This window comes from Oratosquilla oratoria, chromosome 4 (assembly GCF_046742065.1).
Source record: "Oratosquilla oratoria isolate Oo_2021 chromosome 4, ASM4674206v1, whole genome shotgun sequence".
NCBI lineage: Eukaryota > Metazoa > Arthropoda > Malacostraca > Stomatopoda > Squillidae > Oratosquilla > Oratosquilla oratoria.
The window spans coordinates 26654394-26679393 of record NC_134780.1 but is presented as its reverse complement, the minus strand read 5'-3'; the positions used below and the strand labels follow the sequence as shown (position 1 = coordinate 26679393).

The window sequence follows — 25000 nt, the reverse complement described above, 5'->3', positions numbered from 1 at the left end:
GGAGGGAGGTGAAGGAGGAGGGAGGGGAAGGAGGAGGGAGAGGAAGGAGGAGGGAGGGGAACAAGGAGGAAGAGAAGGAGGTGCAGGTGGAGGAGGAAGACAAAGGAAAGAGGGAGAGTGAAAAGCAATGGAAAGGCGAGTGGTAAAGGAGGAAGAGAAGAAGGAGGGGTAGAGAGAGGAGAAAGAGAAGGAGGGGCAGAAAGAGGAGGAAGAATAGGAAGAATGGAGGAAGTAGAGGAAGAATGGAGGAAGAAGAGGAAGAATGGAGGAAGAAGAGGATTGATACGAAGAAGAGGAGGAAGAGAAAGAATAGGAAGAAGAGGGAGAAGAGGAGGAAGCGAAGGAAAAGGAGAATAAAAGGGAGGAGGAAAGGAACGAGGAATAGGTGGAGGAAATGGAGGAGGAAAGGGACAAGAAATAGGTGGAGGAAGAGGAGGAAAAGGAGAATAAAAGGAGGAAGAGGAGGAAAAGGGAGGAGGTAAGGGAAGAGGAAAGGGACGAGGAAGAGGTGGAGGAAATGGAGGAGGAAAGGGAGGAGGTGGACGAGGCCCCCTATAAGCTACAGAGTCCATTCTATTTTTTTTAACTGGGGGGGGGGGGTTCCTGGCGACGCACGCAGACCCGAGATGCAGGCCGCGCGCGCCGCCAACTGACCTGCGAGTCTCCGAAGCTGGCGATTACGGCGGCAGGCAAGTGTCTCCTGGCGTAAGACACTCAAGGTGTGCGTGTGTGATTCACCATGGTCTTGGATCACGTGTTGGACTCGTGATCTACAGCTATTTCCCTCCCGGAAGAGAACTCAGAGCTCGTATATGACCAATCTATGGGTAATGCTGTGACCTTACACGCACACGCACATACACACGCACACACAAAACTCCCTCCCACGAGAGTTGGAGTAACGACCCGCAGCGCAGCGATACTGAAATTGTTTCAACTCTGGGCGGGATTCGAACCCGGACCACCGTAGTGGCAGCCAGGAACTGCGCCACACGTGTGTGTGTGTGTGTGTGTGTGTGTGTGTGTGTGTGTGTGTGTGTGTGTGTGTGTGTGTGTAAGATTTTGTGTTCGTGCGTGAGAAGGTGTGTGAGAATGGGGGGGGTTTGAGGTGCGATTTTCTACGATTTCCTTTCCTTTCTCTGCGATTCTCTTTACTTTTCTTTTTCGGGCACTGCCTAGTCAAGTTTCAGATTTTGACGGAGTAAGTGTAATCCATAAGGAGGAGGAGGAGGAGGAAGAGGATTAGGAGTAGAACAATAACAGTAATAGAAGTAGATATAGTAGAAATAAAAACAGAAATAAAAGTAGAAGTATAAAAAGAAAGAGAAGAGGAGGGAGGAGGAGGAGGATGATGGAGGAGAAGCAGGGGTGGAAGGAGTAGTAGGAGGAGGAAGGAGGAAGGAAGGCGGGAGGAAGTAGGAGGAAGGAGGAGGAGAAAAGGGGGAAGAGGAAAAAGAGGAAGGAGGAGGAAGGAGGAGGAAGGAGGAGGAGGAGAAAGGAGGAGGAAAGAGGAGGAGGAAAGAGGAGGAGAAAGGAGGAGAAAGGAGGAGAAAGGAGGAGGAGGGTGGGAGTAGGAGGAGGGTGGGAGGAGGAGGGAGAGAGAGGAGGAGGAGGAGGGCGTGGGAAAGAGAGGAGGAGGAGGAGGAGAAAGGAAAGAGGAGGAGGAGGAAAGAGGAGGAGAGAAGAGGAAGAGAAAGGAGGAGGGAGGAGGGAGGAGGAGTAAGGAGGAGGAAGGAGGGAGGAAGAGGAAGGAGGAGGAAGGAAGAGGGCAGAAGAGGAGGAGGAATGAAGAGGAGGGAGGAGGAGGGAGGAGAAAGGAGGGAGGAGAAAGGAGGGAGGAAGGAGGGAGGAGGAAGGAGGAGGAAAGAAGAGGAGGAAGGGGGAGGTAAGAAGAGGAGGGAGGAGGAAGGGGTAGGAAGGGGGAGGAAGGGGTAGGAAGGAGGAAGGGGGAAGGAAGAAGGAGGAAGGAGGAAGGAGGAGGAAGGAGGAGGAAAGAGGTCCTTTGTAAGGCCACACCGGCGTCAAGTCACCACGTGGGAGGAAGCGTTCATTTATCCCCCCCTCCCCCCGCGTCGACCACGTGTCAAACACTCCTCGTGGCGCCCATGGCTCCAGGTGGACACAAAACAGTAGTTCCATTCTACGACCGCCCGTTATTATTGTTGTTATTACTATTGCTGTTGTTGTTATTACTATTGTTGTTGCTGTTGTTGGTTCGGGAGGTCTGGCAATCTTGGCGGACGCATTTGCTAATAACGAGAACAACTTGGTTCCTCAGAATTTCTTTTAGCAATCGCCACGTCACATGGAAGATTCTGTGACAATTTACATGAGCCTAGCGAGTCATAGAAACATTTGCTCAGAGACAGAGAGAGAGAGCGTGTGTATGTGTGCGTGTGTGTGTGTGTGTGTGTGTGTGTGTGTGTGTGTGTGTGTGTGTGTGTGTGTGTGTGTGTGTGTGTGTGCGCGCGTGTGTGTTTCCGGTCACACCTGCCATGGTGTCGCCGATACTACTGATGCAGATACGAGCCCCGACAACTCCAACAGACAGCCCAGCTGGTCACACGGTGTTGCACGTCAAACATCAAAACGAGAGAATCATCAAAACTCTTTACAATTTAAGTTAATATATTCATCCCACGACTAAGTCGCGCATTTTCTATAAATTATATTTTGTTGATGATTATTTCAGTTTGTACCCACGTGATGTCACAATTGAGATCCGTGTGCAGCAGCAAAGATTATTCTAAATCAAAGACAACCTAAAATAAAAAAGCAATCGAACATGAAATCACAAATGATAGTTGAAATATTACTCATGATAAATTTTCATTTTCAACGCGTATTTTATCGTCATAACAACTACAGGAGTTCGGTTGGATATCGACAATTATCTCCGGCAAACCGGATCGACCACAAAAACGGCAAAATGGCAGGTACGCCTGCACGTGAGACGCCGAACGAACACAGCAAGGAAACCAAAACATGGCATTATAATCACGCTGCGTTATGCTGTGTCGCCCTTAAGCTGTTACGATACGCTAGCCCGTAAAAACTTTGTGTAAAAGAGAGAGAGAGAGAGAGAGAGAGAGAGAGAGAGAGAGAGAGAGAGAGAGAGAGAGAGAGAGAGAGAGAGAGAGAGAGAGAGAGAGAGAGAGAGAGAGAGAGAGAGAGAGAGAGAGAGAGAGAGAGAGAGAGAGAGAGAGAGAGAGAGAGAGAGAGAAAGAGTTATCCCTGAACGCCAACTAAAATACACTGGCTATCACGTGGTTGGCCTTCCGACACCTGACACACACCTCGTAATAAATACTAGTGTGTGTGTGTGTGTGTGTGTGTGTGTGTGTGTGTGTGTGTGTGTGTGTGTGTGTGTGTGTGTGTGTGTGTGTGTGTGTGTGTGTGTGTGTGTGTGTGTGTGTGTGTGTGTGTGTGTGTGTGTGTGTGTGTGTGTGTGTGTACGTGTGTGTGTGCGCAAAATAATATCAATAATAATCGGCTTGTTGAGTTCACAGCGATACAGTGACAATATACACCATGAGGAGGAAGAGGCCGGGGCCATATAAGTGATGTGTGTGTGTGTGTGTGTGTGTGTGTGTGTGTGTGTGTGTGTGTGTGTGTGTGTGTGTGTGTGTGTGTGTGTGTGTGTGTGTGTGTGTGTTTCACTATGGTCTTGGATCACGTGTTGGACTCATGATCGACAGCTATTTCTCTCCCGGAAGAGAGTTCAGAGATCATATATGACCGATCTATAAGTAATGCTGTGACCTTACACGCACACACACCCAACATCCCGCCCACGACAGTTGGAGTAACGACCCGCAGCACAGCGATACTGAAATTATTTCATCCCTGGGCGGGATTCGAACCCGGACCGCCGTAGTGTGTGTGTGTGTGTGTGTGTGTGTGTGTGTGTGTGTGTGTGTGTGTGTGTGTGTGTGTGTGTGTGTGTGTGTGTGTGTGTGTGTGTGTGTGTGTGTGTGTGTGTGTGTGTGTGTGTGTGTGTGTGTGTGTGTGTGTGGTGTGTGTGTGTGTGTGTGTGTGTGTGTGTGTGTGTGTGTGTGTGTGTGTGTGTGTGTGTGTGTGTGTGTGTGTGTGTGTGTGTGTGTGTGTGTGTGTGTGTGTGTTTTGGGCTCGTAGATGCGTGTGACAACACTCGCCTCTTCGTCGCTGCCAAGAGGGTTCTCGTTAGAGTCATTAAGTCATCATTCCTTCGAGTCACGACACTTTGCGTCATATTTCGAGATCCCACGAAAACCGACGTCACACACACACACACACAAAACCCACGTCACATGAAGCCTACGTCCGCTGGCAAGGCCTCCCGATTGTTGTTATTATGACTTTTTGTGTCCGTCAGGAAGTGAGAGGAAGGTGATACTCCCCCCACCCCTCCCCCCCTCTCCCTCCTCCCAAGTCATACACCGTGACAAGCCCACATCCTCACTGAGGTACCATTCCTCTCACCCTAACCTGACCCACGGCAAACGACAATAATATATATTGCATTAGAAACACCGTGTTGGGGACGGAGCCTATACGACGTTTGGCTTGTTACAGTCTTATCATCTACTTGAAAAGCCCTAACAAGCGAAATGTCGCACATATGATGTTTCTTTTGATAAAGTTGTCGGCAGCTGCCAATGACATACATGTATTGTTTGTCTGTTTCTCAGGTTTCCATAGAAAGTGATTTCCTTATCTATTGTTCTTACAATACCACATCCATACAACAACGAAAGATGAATAATCTGCATAATCCTGCCGTATTACCTTTCCCCTATGTGATAGGATAGCCTGGGATCGAAAAAAGGCTTCTATGGTTACAAAGCGACATCTGGACCTACGGTACCAGGCCAAATCTGTTTACCTCTTCGTTTGCTTGTTTGTTTAAAAAAAAAAATTCATCGGATCTTGACTGAACTTGGCACGGTGGTCCACATGCACCCCAGAATGATAAAGAAAGAAAACCTGGGTATGGGCTGCTTCCGAGGAAATATACTCATAGGGTAATTGTGAATATAACTAAATTATCATAAGAAATAACTACTGAAACACCGCCTCAGAACTTAAAACAACCATTGCTACCAATAGCTCGAACACATTTTTCACGATGGCCTGTTAGATTTCACAAAATCCAAGATAAAAAAGAAAAAAAGAAGAGAGATATATCCTCGTCTTGTACTGTACAGTACTACCAACGGTGAATAGCAATTTAAGAACATAAGAACATAAGAAATAAAGGAGACTGCAAAAGACCATAAGGCCTACACTAGGCAGCTCCGTATCCATCACCACCTGTCATCCCCATCCATAAAGTTGTCTAATCGTTTTTTAAAACAACTGATAGTTTCAGCGCTTACTACATGGTTACTAAGTTTATTCCATTCATCGACCTATTATTAAACCAATTCTTGCCTATTTCCTTCTTAAATCTAAATTTGTCCAGTTTATACCCATTACTGCGAGTCCTGCCCTGTTGTTTTATTATGATGACCTTGTTTGCATCACCCTTGTTATAGCCTTTGATCCACTTGAACACTTCTATTAGATCACCCCGCACTCTGCGTCTTTCCAGAGAGTGTAAGTTTAGGTGCCTAAGCCTCTCTTCGTAAGGCAAATTTCCGAGTCCTTGTATCATTTTGGTCATTCTTCTCTGTACTGATTCTAGTGAATTTACGTCCATTCTGTAGGACGGAGACCAAAACTGTACCGCATAGTCAAGGATGGGTCTAACTATCGCTAGATAGAGTTAAAATTTGGTAAAATAAAACTGAAATCACGACACAAAATGACACCACGAACTCGAAACGAGTGAGAAAACTAAAACTTTGTTCGTGGCAATACTGTTGCCGGATTCCTGAACATAGATTAGCTCGATTCGGCTCGCGCTTGATTGCTTGGTGCGAGTCGGCCACTGGAATCTGGTTTGTGGGTGAAAACACACTCGGGTTATTATCATCATCATCATGGCATGAGCTCACTCCCGTTAGCGTTGCCGGAATCCAGCGGAAGTCTAGCGTCTGCCCGGCTGCCTTCTGCTCCCCTCGGCATTGTTTCTGGGGGTCTCCGGGTTTGTTTCTGGGTGTGTTCTTGGGGTCAGGTTCGGGGGGGGGGGGAAGGGGGGGAGGAGGAGGAGGAGGTTTTTGCCTTGCCATGTGGACGTCCTCGTCCTCCTCCTCCTCCTCTTCTTCTTCTACGGTGGAATGCAGCGGCGTGGTGGTCACCCTTCTCCTCCTTTTCTTGTTCCGAAACTGAGCCGAACCGTCTTTACCCACACACTGTGGTGGTAGTACCGCGCTCGACCGCCAACTTAGTGATCCGAGTTCGAGTCTCGACCTGGGCTGAAAATTTCATCATCGTTGCACGGTGATGGCCAATCAATCATACATAAATGCGTACTATCACGATCAACCTATCCAGAATCACTACGTCAGTTTCTTAACCGTTTCCGAACTCAGGACCCCTGGCTGAGGCAGTCCAGCACGCTAACATCAGGTGACAGGGACTGGCTTCTGTGGCAAAAGTGAAGAAACACTGTTCTGAGTCATCAAGCACAACTTCGTCACTGTCTCGCTGACCAAAACGTGGATTGTCATTACTGAACGCCTTGCAATTTAATGCTCACTCGCTACAACTGTGTTCGACATGTTTCCAGAACTCTTAAGGGTCATGTACACGGTCAAACGGCTTGTCAAACCCGATTTGTCAAACAAATGTTTGAAGAGACGTTTGACCGTGAGAATGGGGTATTTGGTTGTCAAACACGTTTGTCAGGCGAGTTTCACAACCAAATACCCCATTCACACGGTCAAACATCACTTCAGACACTTGCTTGACAAACCGGATTTGACCAACAGTTTGACCATGTAAATGCTCTTTTAACAGGCTGACCCCGTGAGTTACAAATCGTTTCCAGCCAAAAGGTGTTTTCAAAGTCGTGATGGAGCACCCATACTTTATAAAAAAGAGGCAGACGAGGACGAAGAGGAAGATTGAGAGGAGAGGAACAAGGGGTAGAAGGGTGAGAACAGGAGGAAGAAGAGGAAGAAGAGGGGAAGAAGAGGGTAAAGAAGAGGAGGAAAGGGAAGAATATAAAGAGTGGGGAAGAACGGGAGGGAGAACAGGAGGAAGAAGGGGAAGAACAGGAGGAAGAAGGGGAAGAGGGGAAAGAAGAGGAAGAAGGGGAAGAAGAGGGGAAAGGAGGAAGAAAGGGAAGAAGAGAAAGAGTGGGGAAGAACAGGAGGAAGAAGGGGAAGAAGAGGGGAAAGGAGGAAGAAAGGGAAGAAGAGAAAGAGTGGGAAAGAACAGGAGGAAGAAGGAAAAGAAGAGAAAGAGTGGGGAAGAGGAGGAGGAAGAAGGGAATAAAGAAATATGAAGAACAACAACTTGAGGATTTCGAGTGCGTGCACCGACTTTTCCTCGTATGCGACAATGCCTCACTCAATTGGGGGGGCGGGGTTAGGAGGGAAAGAATATTATATATATATATATATATATATATATATATATATATATATAAACTAATGATAATAACAGTAATAACAATAGTGATGATGATGATGATGATGATGATGATGATGATGATGATGATGATGATGATGATGATGATGATGATGATGATGATGATGATGATGATGATGATGATGATGATGATGATGATGATGATGATGATGATGATGATGATGATGATGATGATGATGATGAAAAAGGGGGGCCCAGAAGCGGCGGGGGCGCTCATTGGAACGAGGAGAGGCTCGAAATGCCGGGCCCGACGCCGCCGCCGCCGCCGCCGCCTGGACCACGACATAAACAAAAAGGAATGAAATGACGGGGGCGGGAAGGAGAGGAGGAGGAGGAGGAGGAGGGAGGAGGAGAGAGGAGGAAGAGCGGGAGGAAAAGGAGATGGAAGGAGGACGGAGGAAGAAGGGGAGGAGAAAGATTTCGAGGAGGAAGAACAGAAGGAGGGAAAGGAAGAAGAGGAGGAGAAAGAAGAGGAGAAGCGGGAGGAAAAGGAGGCGAAAAGAAGGCGGAGGAAAAAGGGGAGGAGGGAGGAGGAAGGAGGAAGGGGAGGAGTACGAGGAAAGAGATGGAAGAGAAAGAAAAGGAAGAAGGTGGAAGAGGAAGACGAGGAAGAAGAGGTACAAGAGAAAGAAAAGGAGGAGGAAGAACAAGACGAGAAAGAGGAAAAAGAGGAGGAGCGGAAGGAAAAGGTGAAAGGAGGAAGGAGGAGGAGAAAGGGCAGAAGGAAGAGGAGAACGAGGGAAAGGAGAACGAAGAGGAATAGAAAGAGGAGGAAGAGGAGAACGAGGGAAAGGAGAACGAAGAGGAATAGAAAGAGGAGGAAAAGGAGGAAGGGGAGGATGGGGAAGAAGAGGAGGAAGAGGAGGAAAAGGAGGAAGAGGAGAAAGAGGGGAAGAGAAGGGGAGGAGGAAGAGGAGGAGAGAAGGAAGAGGAGGGGGAAAAGGAGGAGGAACAGGGGAGGAAGAGGAAGAGAAGGAGGAAAGGGAAAAAACTCAAGTCCCCGCCTGGCCGCGACCCTTGTGCACGCACCACTTACGCCTGTTCGAGGAAGGGGGAGGCCCTCCGTCCACGGGCCAGCGGCTGCGACTGCGGCGCCGACTGCGGCCGTTGTTAGGCGAGACCGCAAATGCGGTGAAGAGGGGCCCGGGGGGAGAGGGGGGGGCAGGGGGTCCCACGGAAGGAGATCGAAAGCCTTACGCCGCGATCTGGGTCACTAGGACTCGCTTCCTTTTGTCGCCAGGCAATTTCAATCAGGCCATGCTGACCCGCTTCGCTTCGCTTTGCTTCGCCCCTCGCATTTAGGACCTTCTGCCTGCCGTCGGATGATTGTATTCAGCCGAGGGGGAGGGGGGAGGGGGGCAAAACCGGATTCTCAGCTAGCGCACCACCGTGAGAAGTACCCGTCCGTCCAGCTCACGGGAGGCAAGATCACGTCTCTCTCTCTCTCTCGCTCTCACGCTCACCGCCAAGAGATCCGGGCTGGGAGGAGGGAAAGGGGAGGGTGAAGGGGGAAACAGGGAGGAGGAAGGGGGAAAGGGGGAGGAGGAATGGGGAGGGGAAATGAGAGAGGGGGAGGAGGGGATAGGGGATGAGGAGAAGGGGAAGGGGAAAAGATCGAGAGAGGGAGAGGAGGAGGGGAGAGGGGAAAAGAGAGAGGGGGAGGAAGGGAAATGAAAAAAGAGAGGGGGACGAGGGGAGAGGGAGAGGGGGTGAGGAGGAGGAGAGGGGGAGGTTGGGAAGAAGGGGAGAGGGGGCTTCTTCGTACTGGAGCCCGTCGGGCTGCACGCACTGATGGGGCTCTCGATAGCCTGAGAGCCGGTTCCGGGTTCCTCACGGAGACCCCGGAGGACCCGGCGATGGGAATCGATCCCTGCTCCCGACACCAGCTCGTGGAGCAGTAGTATAACCATACATACAAGCACAGAACATAAAATAAAAATAAATGATAAAATAAATAATAATAATAAAATAATAACAATAATAATAATAACACCAATTATAACATTAAAAAAAATGATGGTGGAAAGGGAGAATACCTCAGCCCCCACAAACACACACACACACACATACAGATACACACACACACACACACACACACACAGTACATCCATTTCACCCATTTAGTTGTGGCAAGCGTTATGAAATTGCTTTACCTCTCCAAAGATCACATCCGGGACAGATAGGTATGTGTCTGTGTGTGTGTGTGTGGGGGGGGGGGGTCCCGATCCATGGGGACCCAATTTAGACCGGGTCAAGACCCTCTCTGGTTTTTAATCAAATCTCCTGCCGCTTGCCCTGTCCGCTGCGCCTCTGAGGTGAAGGGGAAGGAGGGGGAGGGAGGGACGTCGAGTCGGGTGGTCTCCCTCCCATTACAGCCCGTCAACTCTGTGGCCGGAGCCCGCCGCGGGCTGCACACAAACACACACGAGGAGCTGCACGGGGGAAGACCAGCCCATGAAACGCAAAAAACAACAACAACAACAACAACAACAACAACAACAGCGACTGGCAAGAGGAGATGAGGCTGGGAAGAGATCATCTTCAAGTTCTTAAGCATAATAAACTCGTCACGCGATGATCTACTGGCCATTCCTTGCCCGAGTACGACACTCCTCTATCCTCTGCTCCCTTCAGATCTCACGTCTCTATAGCCGGCCGCCAGGCGCGGGGGCGGCGGCGGCGGCGGGGGATCCGTCAGGGGATGCCGAAGCCAGCCGCGCACCTCAACACGCGGGGCATGTCCGTCCGACCAAAACGCCGGACCATCACACGACCCCTCAATGGAAACAGGAGAAGGAGGAAGAGGAGGAGGAGGAATAGGAGGAGGGGGTGAGACGAGCAACATGGGAATCATCAGAGGTGAAAAGAAAACAACGAAATATTTCACACCAGGATGACAGAGGAGAAACAGTATTGCTGCTGCTGCTGTTGCTCCTGTTGGTGGTTGTGGTAGAGAGAGAGGTAGGGTACAAGTACAGGTACAGGTAGAAGTAGTGGTGGTGGCAGTAGTTATGATGGTTGACGTGTTATAATGGTAGTGGTGGTGTTAGGGATAGAGGTAGAAATACGGGTAGAGGTACAAGTAATGATGGTGAAGTTAGTGGTGGTAGTGGTAGTGGTGGTGGTGGTGGTGGTGGTAGTGGCAGTAACGACAGCCGAGCGAGGTGAGGAAGGGTCGTTTGTGGTGCGATCAACGAGATGATGACGACGATGATGATGATGATGATGATGGCGATGATGACGATCAAGTGAAACGAAGGTCAAAGAGACGGGCGCAGCTGGAGAAGGGCAGAGCGAGGGAGAGAGGGAGGGAGGGAGGGAGGGAGAGGAGGGGGAGGGAGGGAGGGAGGGAGGGAGGGAGGGAGGGAGAGGAGGGAGGGGGAGGGAGGGAGGGAGGGAGAGGAGTCGGGAGTAAGAAGGAGTGAGGGAAGGAAATGAGGGAGACGGAGGAAGGGAGGGAGGGAGGGAGGGAGGGAGGGAGGGAGGGAGGGAGAGGAGTCGGGAGTGGGAAGGAGTGAGGGAAGAAAATGAGGGAGACGGAGGAAGGGAGTGAGGGAGGGAGGGAAGGAAATAAGAGAGGTAGGGAGGGGAAGGGGAAGAGAAGGGAAGATTAAGGAAAGGTAAGGAAGGGTAAAGAAGGAAAAGGAAGGGTAAGGATGGGAAAGGGTAGGTAAGGGCAAAGAAGGTTAAGAAAGGGAAGGGTAAGGGAGGGGTAAATCAAGGGTAAGGGAAGGTATACGAATGGGAAGGCGAATCGGCAGGATGGAAGAGGTGAAGAGAGGCGGAATGAGGAGGAAGAGGAGGAGGAAGAGGAGAAGGAAGAGGAGGAGGAAGAGGAGGAGGAAGAGGAGGAGAAGGAGGAAGAGGAGGAGGAGGAGGAGGAGGAGGGAGGAGGAGGAGGAGGAGGAGGGGGAGGAGGACGGAGGAGGAGGGAGGCGGGAGGGGGAGGATTATCTATTTGCTCAGCGGTGAATAAGAAGGCGGAAGTGAGTGAGTGAGTGAGGATGGCATGGAGGGACGAGTGGTCAAGACGACAGCTTAACGACCCACACCTTTAACCCTCCCCCTCTCTCCCTCCCTCCCTCCCCCATCTCTCTCTCCTCTCTGTGTCTCTCTCTCTCTCCCTCTCTATATCTCTCCCTCTTTCTCTCTCTCTCTCTCTCTCTCTCTCTCTCTCTCTCTCTCTCTCTCTTCTATATATATATATATATATATATATATATATATATATATATATACATATATATATATATATATATATATATATATCCCTCTCTGGACAAATATTTGCGATCGTGAAACGAGATTGCAAAACCGGAAAACTTAGCAATACACTGAAAAAAATCTCAGTACTAATCACTCTATTCCTCCTCGGCCGTATCTGGTATCATTCACGCCTTGATTCTGTCTGCCTCCAGCCGATTTCATTCATATGCGTGGCTTCCACTCGAGGGAAGATTATGACGCGCGCGTGTGTGTGTGATTCAATATGGCCTTGGATCACGTATTGGACGCGTGATCGACAGCTATTTCCCTCCCGGAAGAGAGCTCAGAGCTCACATATGACCAATCTATGATTAATGCTGTGACCTTACACGCACGCACGCACACACGCACACACACACCCAACTCCCCGCCCACGAGAATTGGAGTAACAACCCGTGGCGCAGCGATACTGAAATTATTTCAACCCTGGGCAGGTTTCGATCCCGGACCGTCGTAGTAGCAGCCAGGAATTCTATCAACTGCGCCACGAGTCGTTATATATATATATATATATATATATATATATATATATATATATATATATATATATATATATATATATATATGTCATCAATCCGTTACCCTAGTTCTCTCTTGTAGGAGACCCACGGCCCCCAAGTAACCGGCAACAGCCACCGTACTGGTCCACATGTCAATCGTTGAAGAGACATTGCACTGTCAACACCAAAACAACAAAACAGTAATAACCAAAGAAAGAAACAAATAAATAATAGTTGTAATAACGATACCATGCAGCCGCATCGACAGTTACCGTGAAGGACCTCAATTTCGGGTCTTCCAGTTCCGTCTTCCATCCCCGGTAGGATCCGCCCTGTCGCCTCGCCCGCCTTATCGGACCTCCTCCTCCTCCTCCTCCTCCTCCTCCTCGGTGGCCGACGTCGTCGCCGTCGCCGTCGTCGTCCTCCCTGCGGCTGCGGCGGCATTCCGCGCCGCAGCTTATCGGCGCAGCTAACGATGTCGTTATCGGCCCCGTTGCGGTCATCGTGCCCACCCACCCATCAGACCTACTTGTATTGTTCTCCCGGAATCGATGAAGTTGAGGAGAGGAACCTGGCCCTCCTCATTTTCTTCTTCCTCCTCCTCCTCCTCTTCCTTTACCTTCTCCCTCCTCCTCTTCCTTTTCCTTCTCCCTCTTCTTCTTCTTTTTCCTTCTCCCTCCCCCTCTTCCTATTTCTTCTCCCTCCTCCCCTTCCTTTTCCTCCTCCTCCTCTTCCTTTTCCTTCTCCCTCCTCCCCTTCCTTTTCCTTCCCTCTCCTCCTCTTCTTTTTCCTTCTCCCTCCCCCTCTTCCTTTTCCTTCTCCCTCCTCCTCTTCCTTTTCCTCCTCCTCCTACTCCTTTTCCTCCTCCTCCAGTTCCTGCAAGGATCCTGTCCCTCTGGTCCCCGTGTCCATCTAAAAACTTCATTCTGTCTAACGCCAGAGATCTTTTTATTTGTGTATCAGGAACAGAGGGGGGGAGGGGAGAGGTGTGGCCCAGTGTGTGCTTTGATTCGACGACCCCTTATTACAAGGGAAAGAAGGCCTCTGGTGTGTAGAAGAGCCTCTGAGATCCAAAGAACCAGAAACTCGATTAATTCCCCAAAGCTAAGAATTACTTAATTTTATTCCAGGACCTCTGGACCCTGGAGTGTGCTCCCGACCCAGCCACCTTAACCTCATGTGCTCGGACAGCCGGGGCACATCGGAGAGAAGTCAGCACGAGTAACAAGGCTAGGAACACGGAAGGAACAGAAGGATTCCTCGCTTCGGTGTTCTTCTTCATACGGTGGAACGTGGGGCGGGTCTCCTCCTACGGGAAATTACCCACAAATGGATAATTTGGGTAATTCCGCGTGAGTAATGAACGTAGAATTCATTTGACGTTCATATTCATCGCCCACATTATATGTCTCAATGTCAACGGAGTTCCTTTGGACTATATTTCGAAGTCAAGAGCGTTTCATTATGTCGTACTTCCAACGAACTCTATTTATTTGGTTCGCGGGCAAGGGCGGTGGATTTGTGAACTCATTAAGCTCCAGTGACTCTCTTTAGAGATTTGGTTCTGAGGAACGCCTCTGTTGGCGCCAACGGGGGATCAAGTTTCCGCAGAGGTTTCGAAATCAAAATGCAACACAGCGCGTGCCATTCGAACGCTTTCTCGACCGAGGTACACACACACACACACACACACACACACACACACACACACACACACACACTCCACACATACATACACGTCCACACCACACACACATACACAAAAACACATACCCACGAATGCACACACCTACACCTACACACACACCAACACACGCACTAACACGCACAAACACACGCACACATATACACCCACACTCCACACACCCACACCACACACCCACAAAAACACATACATACCTACGCATACACACACCTACACACACACTAACACACACCACACAAACACATCTACTGTATACCAACACACACACACACACACACACACACACACACAACCAACACATACACACCAACACGCACACACCGACACATACAAACACACCTATACCTAAACACACACACACACACACACACACACACACACACACACACACACACACACACGCACACACACACCAAAACACGCGCACACACACATATATACAAGCAACCACGGGTGCGGAACAGAACAACGGGGCGGAAGAGATATATATATGTGCAGAAGAATAATCACGAAGGAATGGAACTTGGTGGCGGTGGTGGGTGGGGTGTTGCACACAAAATACTAAGCTGAGTTCGAGTCCCGGACCAGGCGTGGAGGCGACCCAACATCGGCAGAGAGAGAGAGAGAGAGAGACAGAGAGAGAGAGAGAGAGAGAGAGAGAGAGAGAGAGAGAGAGAGAGAGAGAGAGAGAGAGAGAGAGAGAGAGAGAGAGAGAGAGAGAGAGAGAGAGAAAACAGCGGCTTAGCCGCAACTGTAAAGGGCTTAGCCCTATCAGGGGTTTCTCACTTCCCACCACAAGTGAGATGGTGGGTTTAAGTTTAACGTTCCCCGTGTGTAGTTGCAGAGAGCGGAAGTCGGAGGGGGGGAAGGGAAGGGGACTAGGGGAGTGAGGAGAAGGGGGGAGTGAGAGGAGGGGAGGGAGTGTCGTCCCCCTCGTTCTCCTCCTCCTCCTACTCCTAAAGGAGTGCGAATTGACCCTTGGAGTCAGAGCTGAAAGCTTATCCTCGAAGCACTTGTTCAATTTTTCTTTTTTTCTCATTTTTCCTGTCTTCCTTTTTTTTCTTTCTTCCTTTCACTTCGTTTGCCAGACAAGTGGGTATCACCTTCAAGGAGAGTATCTGGTTTCTCCAATACAGAGTCTTGTTAAGAAAAAAAATAGCTTGGCTCCTGCAAAGTTCTAGACCACGCCACTGTATACACACGGTTGGTGGGCGGAAGCGAGCCTCCCCCCCCCCGAGGATGAGGTGTAAGGGGGGGCAAAGGGGGGTGAGGAGGGGTGATGGGACGAGAGGAAGAAACGTTGGGGGTCTAACCGAAAACTGGAGGAGCGGGAAGAGGGGAATGGGGAGAGAGAAAGGGGGAGGAGAATGGGACGGGAAGGATATGAGGGTTAGGGGAATTAGGGTGACGTGGGAGAGGAGAAAGAATGGAGGTGGAGTGGGAGGAAGTAGAGGGAGGGAGGAGAGGGAAGGAGGAATTAGAGCGGGGCGAGCAAGCAAGCAAGCAAGCGAGCGAGAGAGAGAGAGAGAGAGAGAGAGAGAGAGAGAGAGAGAGAGAGAGAGAGAGAGAGAGAGAGAGAGAGAGAGAGAGAGAGAGAGAGAGAGAGAGAGAGAGAGAGAGAGAGAGAGAGAGAGAGAGAGAGACTGAGAGAGAGAGAGAGAGAGAGAGAGAGAGAGAGAGAGAGAGAGAGAGAGAGAGAGAGAGAGAGAGAGAGAGAGAGAGAGAGAGAGAGAGAATGGTGAGGCAATACATGTACAAAGACCTGTATACTCTACTCCCTCTTCCCAATCCCGAACAGATACAACCCATCCCTTGAATATCTGTACAGGGAAATGCACATTAAGCCGCCGTGATGTGACACAGAGGCCTGCTTCGTCCCACAGGGGGGATAGGCCGGTCCTGCCGTGGACCATTAAGGCTGCACTGGACACAAATGCCTTCCACCTTTCCCTCGAAACGTGACGAAATCTGTCGCATCTCAGTTCCACTTTCGCGAACTGGCAGTGCGTTGCTGACCCTAAGTGACTGTCTGGACAAGATTTCGCACATCTGCCACAGTAAGGAAACTGGGTGTGCACCTGCCATATTCTATATAACTGTCTTTTATTTACACAACAAGCATCTTATCTGCAGCTTGGCTGATCCCACAAAGTAAAAATATATAACCATTCATTTTCCTGCATTAGCTACGGAAGTCACACAGACGTAATTGAAATTTTGGAACGTGGAAGATAAACGAAAGATTGAATTAATAAGTACGTAAATAAACGTATGAATTAATCCATGCATAACTATATAAATAAATAAATAGGAAAATAAATCAACAAATCAATACAAGAGGGAAGGAGATGCGTGGGAGCGAAGAGAGGAACGAGAGAAGGAGTGAGTGAGGGAGTGAGTGAGTGAGTGAGTGAGTGAGTGAGTGAGTGAGTGGGAGGGAGTAGGAGAGACTTGATCGGTAAAGAGTATGGGAAGGGAAACGAGAGTATGGAGGAAGTAATCGTTAGCCCCTGCTGCTGCTGCTACTAGGGGGGGGGGAGTTCTACTTCATCTAGTTGCAGAAAGGAACGGGGGGGGGGCGGAGTACACCAGGCACTCATTACCGGAGATGCTGCTGCTGCTGCTGGCGGTGGTGGAACTGACGGGTGGTGAAGGTGGTGGTGGTGGCAGTAGTGGTGGTGGTGGTGGTGGAGGTGGCGGTGACAGTAGTGGTGGTGGAGGTGGCGGTGGTGGTGACGGTAGTGGTGATGACGGTAGTGGTGGTGACGGTGACGGTAGTGGTGGTGATGGTGACGGTAGTGGTGGTGGTGACGGTGGTGATGGTGGTGGTGACGGTAGTGGTGGTGATGGTGACGGTAGTGGTGGTGGTGACGGTGGTGATGGTGGTGGTGACTGTAGTGGTGGAGGTGACAGTACTGGTGGAGGTGACAGTAGTGATGGAGGTAACAGTAGTGGTAGTGGTGACAATAAGAGGTCCAGGTGGAATAGTAGTGAAGGTGATAGTGGTGACAATGAGAATGATAGTGGTAATAGCAGTAGCGGCAATATTAGGCGCAACAACGTTTAATGTACCGATTATTTATTTCCGATAAACAATATATATATATATATATATATATATATATATATATATATATATATATATATATATATATATATATATATATATATACTTATAAAATTTTGATCATCTTGTTTGTTATCTTGCTTGAAACCGTCTACTGAAGAATAGATATGACGTCACGACTGAATACCAGCCAATCAGAAGAGATATAACGTCACGACTGAGGACCAGCCAATCAGAAGAAGAGATCAGAAGAAGAGATATGACGTCACGACTGAGGACCAGCCAATCAGAAGAAGAGACATGACGTCACGACATCCGCTCTGTGGGTCCCAAGGAACCCCAGCGCTGAGCGCGTGACGTCACAGCTGCTAATTTTCCAATTTGCCAATTTTTAATTCCCAATATTCCGATTACATATTTTCTGAACATTGATATAAATGTTCATATTCAGTATTTAAAAGTATAGCCAACTCCTGAATTAACATCTATGAGGCATAATGAGTTTATTAAAATATTACGAACCGTATAAATCATATGCGTAGTGTTCCAAGCAACGACATGCAGTCACGATCTTCTGCATTTCACTTCTTATAACTAATCAAGTCACTGCTTTCGTCTACTGAATAGAGGTAAGAGCTCTAAATTATACTCAATTTTATATAGAAACTTATTTTCTGTGATTTATATTATACGGTGATAGTGACATAGTATATCTATCATAAAGTTTATATTTATTAACGTTGCTTTTGCTCAAGTCCTATGGGACTCCCTGAATGATAATGATAATGATAATGATAATGATAATGAGTGGGAGTGGGATTGGTAGTGGGAGTGGAATTGGGAGTGGAATTGGGAGTGGAATTGGGAGTGGGATGACGAGACGTGACATAACATAGGCATAGGAGGCTCTCTTTATTTAATTTCTTGAGAACGCCTGTATCCAGTTTACTTTCCTTCGAGAGAGCACGAGGACCGCACAAAACTGGCAAATCTTCAGCTAATAATAACCTGCTTTAAAAAGATCGTGATATGACATGTTAACAACATGCAATATAAGAGCATTGTCTTAATAAAGATTTTATTTACCATTCTATTAACAAGGTATCATTTAAGATTTTATTTGACTCAACGGGTCACGGGTGGTCTAGTATATGTGTATATATATGTGTATAATATATATATATATATATATATATATATATGTGTATAATATATATATATATATATATATATATATATATATATATGACACACAGGAAACCCACAGTTGGAGAAAATAAACTTCGAATAAAGAAGAATCCTATATTTCGGCTATCAACTGTAGCCCTCTTCAGGAAAGTACCTTTCCTGAAGAGGGCTACAGTTGATACCCGAAATATAGGATTCTTCTTTATTCGAAGTTTATTCGAAGTTTATTTCCTCCGACTGTGGGTTTCCTGTGTGTCATTTACAAATGTGCTACTACATTTCTGTTTATTTATATTATATATATATATATATATATATATATATATATATATATATATATATATATATATATATATATATATATATACACACACACATCAACTTCATATGCACAGACCAATGTGTCTCCGCAATCTAAAAAAAAAGGAAAATAGAGAACACAAGGAGCCCCTTTGCTCCGTAAAGAAGCTCAGCTGAAAAGATAAGAAAAGAGAAACATGTTGGCGCCGCCAACTGAATCGACCTCACGAGGTCATGAGCATGATGAGACGAAACTATGCACGAGATGCACCACTTCCTGCCTGCTTGACTGACTGACTGACTGTACGTGGGGAGGGCGAGGTGGGGGAGATGGAGGAGGGGGGGAGATTGTGGGGGGTGCAAGAGGGGACGAATGGGACAGGGAACGATAGGAGAGGGGACGAGCGGGAGAGTGGACGAGGGGAAGTGGAGAAGAGGGGACGAGGGGGGGTGAGGGGGAAAGGGGATGAAGGAGAGAAGGGACGAGGGTACGGGAGGATGAAAGAGAGAAGGGACAAGGGGAGATGAAGGGGAGAAGAAATGAGGGGGAGAGGTGTGGAGGGGGGAAAGGGGGCTGAGGGGAAGGATGAAGAGAGTCGTAGGATTAGTTCAGGTCAGGGGTGGCGAGACTAACGAGTCGGGGGAGAATTAAGAGTGGCTGAAAGAGAGCACCTTAGATTAAAAAGAAAAATAAATCTGTTGCATATCTGATTTTCAGGAATGCCGCTTTTGGGGAGTCGAGGAGAGTAAATACTCTGGAGGATCTTGGCGACATGAGGCAGCCAGGACCAGAACCAGCCTCATCTCCCCCTCCCCTCCCCTCCCCTCCCCCCTACCAGCCTCACCACCACCAGCAGCGACCCCACGTGAGCAAGACTCGTTTCGCTCTTGAAGAAGAAGAGGAAGAAGAGGAAGAGGAGGAGCCGGGTGTGACGGTCGAGAAATGCGAGGAACATCTCGGGTGCAGCCCCCCGGGTGGTGGTGGGCTCTCGCCTCGCCTCGCAACAAGGGGCAGCACGCGCACAAGAAGCAACTCGATCAACTGTAAGAGAGATGAAGAAAGAGGAGGAGGAGGAGGAGGTGAGAGAGGAAGAAGTGATGGAGAAAGTGAGAAGAGGTGGAGAAGGTGAGAGAGGAAGTGAGGGAGGAAGAGAGAGGAGGAGGTAAAAGAGGAGGTGAGGGAGGAAGAGAGAGGAGGACGGGAGGAACAGGAAGAAGAAGTGGAGGAAGTGGAGGGAGGATAAAGGGGAAGAAGTGGAGGAGGAAGAAGTGGAAGAAGAAGTGGAAGAAGAAGTGGAGGGAGAAGAAGTGGAGGAGGAAGAAGTGGTGGAGGAGGAGGAAGGGGAGGAAGTGGGAGAAGGATAAAGGTACATTTCCACAGGGCGGGCAAGTTAAGAGGCAAGTTAGGGGTGCGAGTTACTTGCTACAAGTTCCTTGCCGTGTGTAAACATCTGCTTGACAAAAAATTGGGCAAGCTGCTGCCCAATTTCCTTTGTCAAGCAGATGTTTACACACGGCAAGGGACTTGTAGCAAGTAACTTGTACGCTTGACTTGCAACGTGTAAATGACGTTTCAGGAGAAAGTGAAAGGAGGAGGAGGAGGAAAGGGACAAAATAGGAGAAGGAGAAGGAGAAGGAGGAAGGAGGAGGAAAGCGAGAAAGTAGAAGGAGAAAGAAGAAGGAGGAGTAGGAGGAGGAGAAACGGGAGGAGGAGGAGGGGAAACAGGAGGAGAAAGAGGAGGAGGAAAGGGAGAAAGTGTAAGAAGGATAAGAAGGAAAGAAAAGGAGGAAATGGGAGAAGGATAGGGAGAAAGACCAAAGAAAACAGGAGAATCAATTAAGGAGTAAGGAGAAGGAAATGAGCGAAGAACAGGGAGGAGGAAGAGAAAAGAAGATAAATAAAAAAAGAAAGATAAGGATAAATGGCCACCACAGCGATACTGACAGCAAATAATTCACTGGCTACCGAATTAGTTTTCGCGAACAAAACCCATTAATGCAAGATCAAGACAAAAGGCTACAAAGGCTCCAGATGATAGCCCCACAATATCTAGGAACTAGAAATGGAGGCTACTTTTTTTAAACGTGGTTTTTTGCAACTGTACCATTCTCTTACAATGCTGGGCTGCACAGCAACATTTTCATAGGAATTTTAATCAAAGTCGTATCTCTAGTATCGATGTTTATGTTTTTAGGTTTCGTGATTAACGGTTTAGAGCGTCGCTGCTTGCGGCAGAGGTCGAGGTAACGGCCCGAACTCTGCCGCCAGCGAGTTGGACCAAGGGCATGGTTCATTCAATTGCACGCTACAAAGTCCTCCGTAAGGGGTACCGTTCTAGCCTCCAGATAGGGGAGTGCACGACATTAAACCGAATCAAGTTTAATGTACAATAAGGGAAGCTGAAGCTTCAAATACCTTACCTTGTCAAGGTCCGGCACTAGAAACACACCATGAGGCATTCCGTGCATACCAAAGATAAAGAAGAAAAATAAATAAATAAATAATAATAATAATAAATAATAATAAATATAATCATTGATAATAATAATAATAATAATAAAAACAAATAATAGTAACAATAAATAATAGTAACAATAAATAATAATAAATAATAATAATAATAATAGTAATAATAAAAATAATAATAACTAATAATAATAATAATAATCAATAATAATATTAGAAAAAATAAATTAAAAAAGGAGAGAGAAAGGATGCGGAGACGCGCCCCGGCAATGCCAATCAAGTGAAAGTAAAGTAAAAGTTTTTTAACTTCCTCCATCTTCCAAAGCATCCAGCCAAACTTCCAGCGTCAATTTTCCTACAGGTATCCTGATTCAGTTCAACGTCGCGAACTCCCCCCGTATCAGGATGCTAGGACGGTGCCCCTGATAAAACGACTTTGTAGCGTGGACCTGAACGAACCATGCCCTTGGTCCAACTCGCTGGCGGCAGTGTTCGAACTGCCGTCACCTCGACCTCCGCCGCAAGCAGCGACGCTCTAACCCGCTCGGCCAGCGACCGGGCAGTCCCTCCATTAGTAACACGTTAAAAACCTCCATTTTTTTATGTTTAAGAAGGAAATAGATATGAATTGGTTTACCAACAAAGTGTTTAACAAATGGAATAAACTTGGTAACCATCTTGTGAGTGTTGGAATAATTGGTTGTTTTAAGAGAAGGTTAGATAAATTTATGGAGATGACAGATGGTAATGGACATGGAACTGCCTAGTCTAGGCCTTATGATCTCTTGCAGTCTCCTTCGTTCTTATGACTCTGTCCACCAAAAACGACCAATCGTCCAGGAAGGCCATGTTCACATTAGCGGATGGAACCGCACGGAAAACGCGGCGGTACCGTATAATCAAGGAAAAAACTGCGTGGTTGCGTGTGAACGCCTCCACTGACTTACACTGTAATAGAACCGCCGCGTTTGAAACCGCCACGGTCGACTTATACAATCCATCCTATTCTTCGCCAAGTGGGAGGAAACCAGAGGCAAGATGACACAGAAATACGAGAGCCAAAAATTCTCACTACAATGGTGTCAAAAACGCGCTTTGCATATATCAAACCTATATTTTGTATTCACAATCACATCGATGACGACCCCAGCGGAGACACAACGCTCGCTTGTACCTGGAGAAGACATCCCCTCCACCAATCAGGAAACAGGAATTGCCCAAGGAGGGCGTGGCCTCGGCGCCAGGATGCCACGAACGGGTCAGTTTCGTCTCAGGAATGAGGACATTTCCTCTGGACGTGCCTTTACGCCCTAACCCGGACCCCCGGTCACTCCCGGTACACGACGCTGGCGCATCCGAGCCCAGAGCCGGTAGGCGCTGGCTGCTCGGTCCACACACACGCACATGCGCACGCGCACACACACAGAGGACACCCGAGGACTACCCGAATTGCAAGACAAAGGACCCGGACAATAGGAGCCCTGGGCCTTGAGGGCGCTCTTACAGGCCGTGATAGAAAAAAAAAAAAAAAAAAATAGGGGAGGAATGGGAAGACTAACTTGGGTGGGCGGATAGGTTGACTGCTTCGTAGGCAGAGACAGGCAGGCAGGGGCGAACACACACACACACACACACACACACATACACACACACACACACACACACACAAACCATATACAGAATTATGAAAGAAAAAGAACGCCTTGATAGAGAGGACTTATTAAAGTGGGAAAGAGGAAAAACATGAAGACATGCAATGAAACTCAAAAAGCACAACTACAGAAGAGACCTGAAAAAGAACAGCTTCCCACACAGAGATAAATAGATATCTGGAACAAATTGGACGAAAAAATAGTGTGTGCAAACACAATACAAGAATTTAAGAACAAACTTGATTTTGCGAGATGCAAAAACGGGTCACCACGAGCATAGCTCCCCTTCCCGTAAAATACAACTAGGTAAATACACTTCATCTCATAAGTTGACAACCGACAACTGTTCCGATCCCATAATCCGGTTACTGTGGGGGCCGCGGGTTTCCGGTAAGTGAAACTCGAGGAACAAGAACAATAATTATCATGATTACTAATTATTAACATTATGCATGAACTAGACTATATCAATTTCTTCTCATTACCATTAATCACTTCTGACTCCGGTCCTGTTTACCTTTCATCCTGAACACGCTTAACCCGTCCACTCTCTCCCCAAAACTTGTCCCCTCTCCCTGTCCCCCTCCCCCCTACTCCCCACTCCTCCTCCTCCTACTCCTCCCCCTTCTTCTCCAACATGTCTCCCTTCTCCCCTTCCTTGCCAAGGCACTTTACCCTTCGCCTGGACTTCTTCATCGAAGTAACGACAATATATCTACAAGAACCACAACAAAAATGTGCCAGATGGTTGGCGCCACTTGAAAAAGCTATAAGAACTTAAATGATAAAACTATATAAATAAAATAAAATAAATAAATAAACTAAATAATTCAACAAGTAGGCCTGTAGATACCGCACGTGACGAATTCATGAGCAGGGCTTGCTGCGGGCTATGTTGCGTTGTTTCCCAATAGTCCTGGCAAAACAGGGAGGCGACCCAAACAACGGTAAAAAAAAAAAGCCTTGCCGCACCTGGCAGGGCTTTGCTCTACCAAGGAGTTTCTCATTTCCCACTGAGTGCGCGTGGGACAGGGCGAGTCTTTAGGTTAAAGCCGTACTCACCTACGGTGCACCGACATACGGACGGTCTGGCCGTGGGGAAGAACCACGGTGAGGTCCATGGTGCCCGTCAGGAGGTCGGGGGGCGTGTCCTCCGTCACAGGCCGCGCGGGCACCACCGACGCCGCCGTGGCCAGCTGTCCCAGGGGCGGAGGCGCCATTTCGTGCTGCCCTCTCACCACGCTGAAGGAGGAGGAAGAGCAGAAAGACAAGGAACGGTTAGTAAAAAATAATAATAATAAAATAAAAACATTAATAAATAATAAATACATAAATAAAACACACATAAACGATAATGCGTATTCATATATTAACCATGAAACATACCGAAAACCAACAATAATATGTATTGCTATTAACCATGGTAATATTATCAATACATAACGGTACTGATAAAAAACAAGGTAATAATAAATGGTTTCGAAGTTTCATATCACAATAATTTTTATCGAACTCTCAAGATATAACCACACGCACACACACACACATACACACACACACCGCGCAGTGGTAGCAATAGCGGCCGCTACTACGGCGGTCCGGGTTCGAATCCTGCCCAGTGCTGAAGTAATTTCAGTGTCGCTGCGCTTCGAGTCGTTACTCCAACTCTCGTGGGCGGGGAGTTGCGTGTGTGCGTGTAAGGTCACAGCATTACCCATAGATCGCTCATATATGAGCTCTGAGCTCTCTTCCGGGAGTGAAATAGCTGTCGATCGCGGATCCAACACGTGATCCAAGACCGTGGTGAAACACACACACACACACACGAAGTTCCCATCAACTCCTAACCAGTTCTGATGTTGCCCAAGACCCCGAAGGCCGACCACAAGACAATCTTGCATCTCTTGTGTTCTCATCGCAGAAAAAAAATCAATAAAATAAAATAAAGCCAAGACCGACACTCAACTTTGTCCTATGCGCTACGACTTCTTGGGCAAGTGGCAGTCACCAGTAGCCCTTGGATCTGATCCTAGGTCAACGTTGTGCGACGTGAGGTCGAGACCGACGCGCCACTTTCACAAGATATACATCTATATCATACATTATTAACAATAACAGTAAAAATAACAATAACAATACCAAAAACAATAATAATAGTAAATGATCATGATGATAATACGATAATTAATAATAATGATAATAATAATATAAATAATGATAATAATAATAAAAAATAATATCAATAAATTAAAATAAAACCCTTTGTTGGTGGCGCTTGAGACGAGTAGGTGGTACAAAGGAGGAGGAGGAGGAGGAGGAGGAGGAGGAGAAGGAGGA

General features: G+C 47.8%; 1 protein-coding gene across 4 annotated transcripts in view; it reads right to left on the bottom strand.

The window, feature by feature from the left end:
* The window catches only part of LOC143024696 (uncharacterized), a 223856-nt gene that overhangs the window by 85380 nt on the left and 113476 nt on the right, over positions 1–25000 (bottom strand). For all 4 annotated transcript variants that reach the window (XM_076183709.1, XM_076183710.1, XM_076183708.1 and 1 more), the window contains exon 2: positions 23726–23905. In XM_076183709.1, the coding sequence (XP_076039824.1) occupies positions 23726–23883 (158 nt within the window). In that variant the 5' untranslated portion in view covers positions 23884–23905. The remainder of the gene's footprint in view (positions 1–23725; positions 23906–25000) is intronic.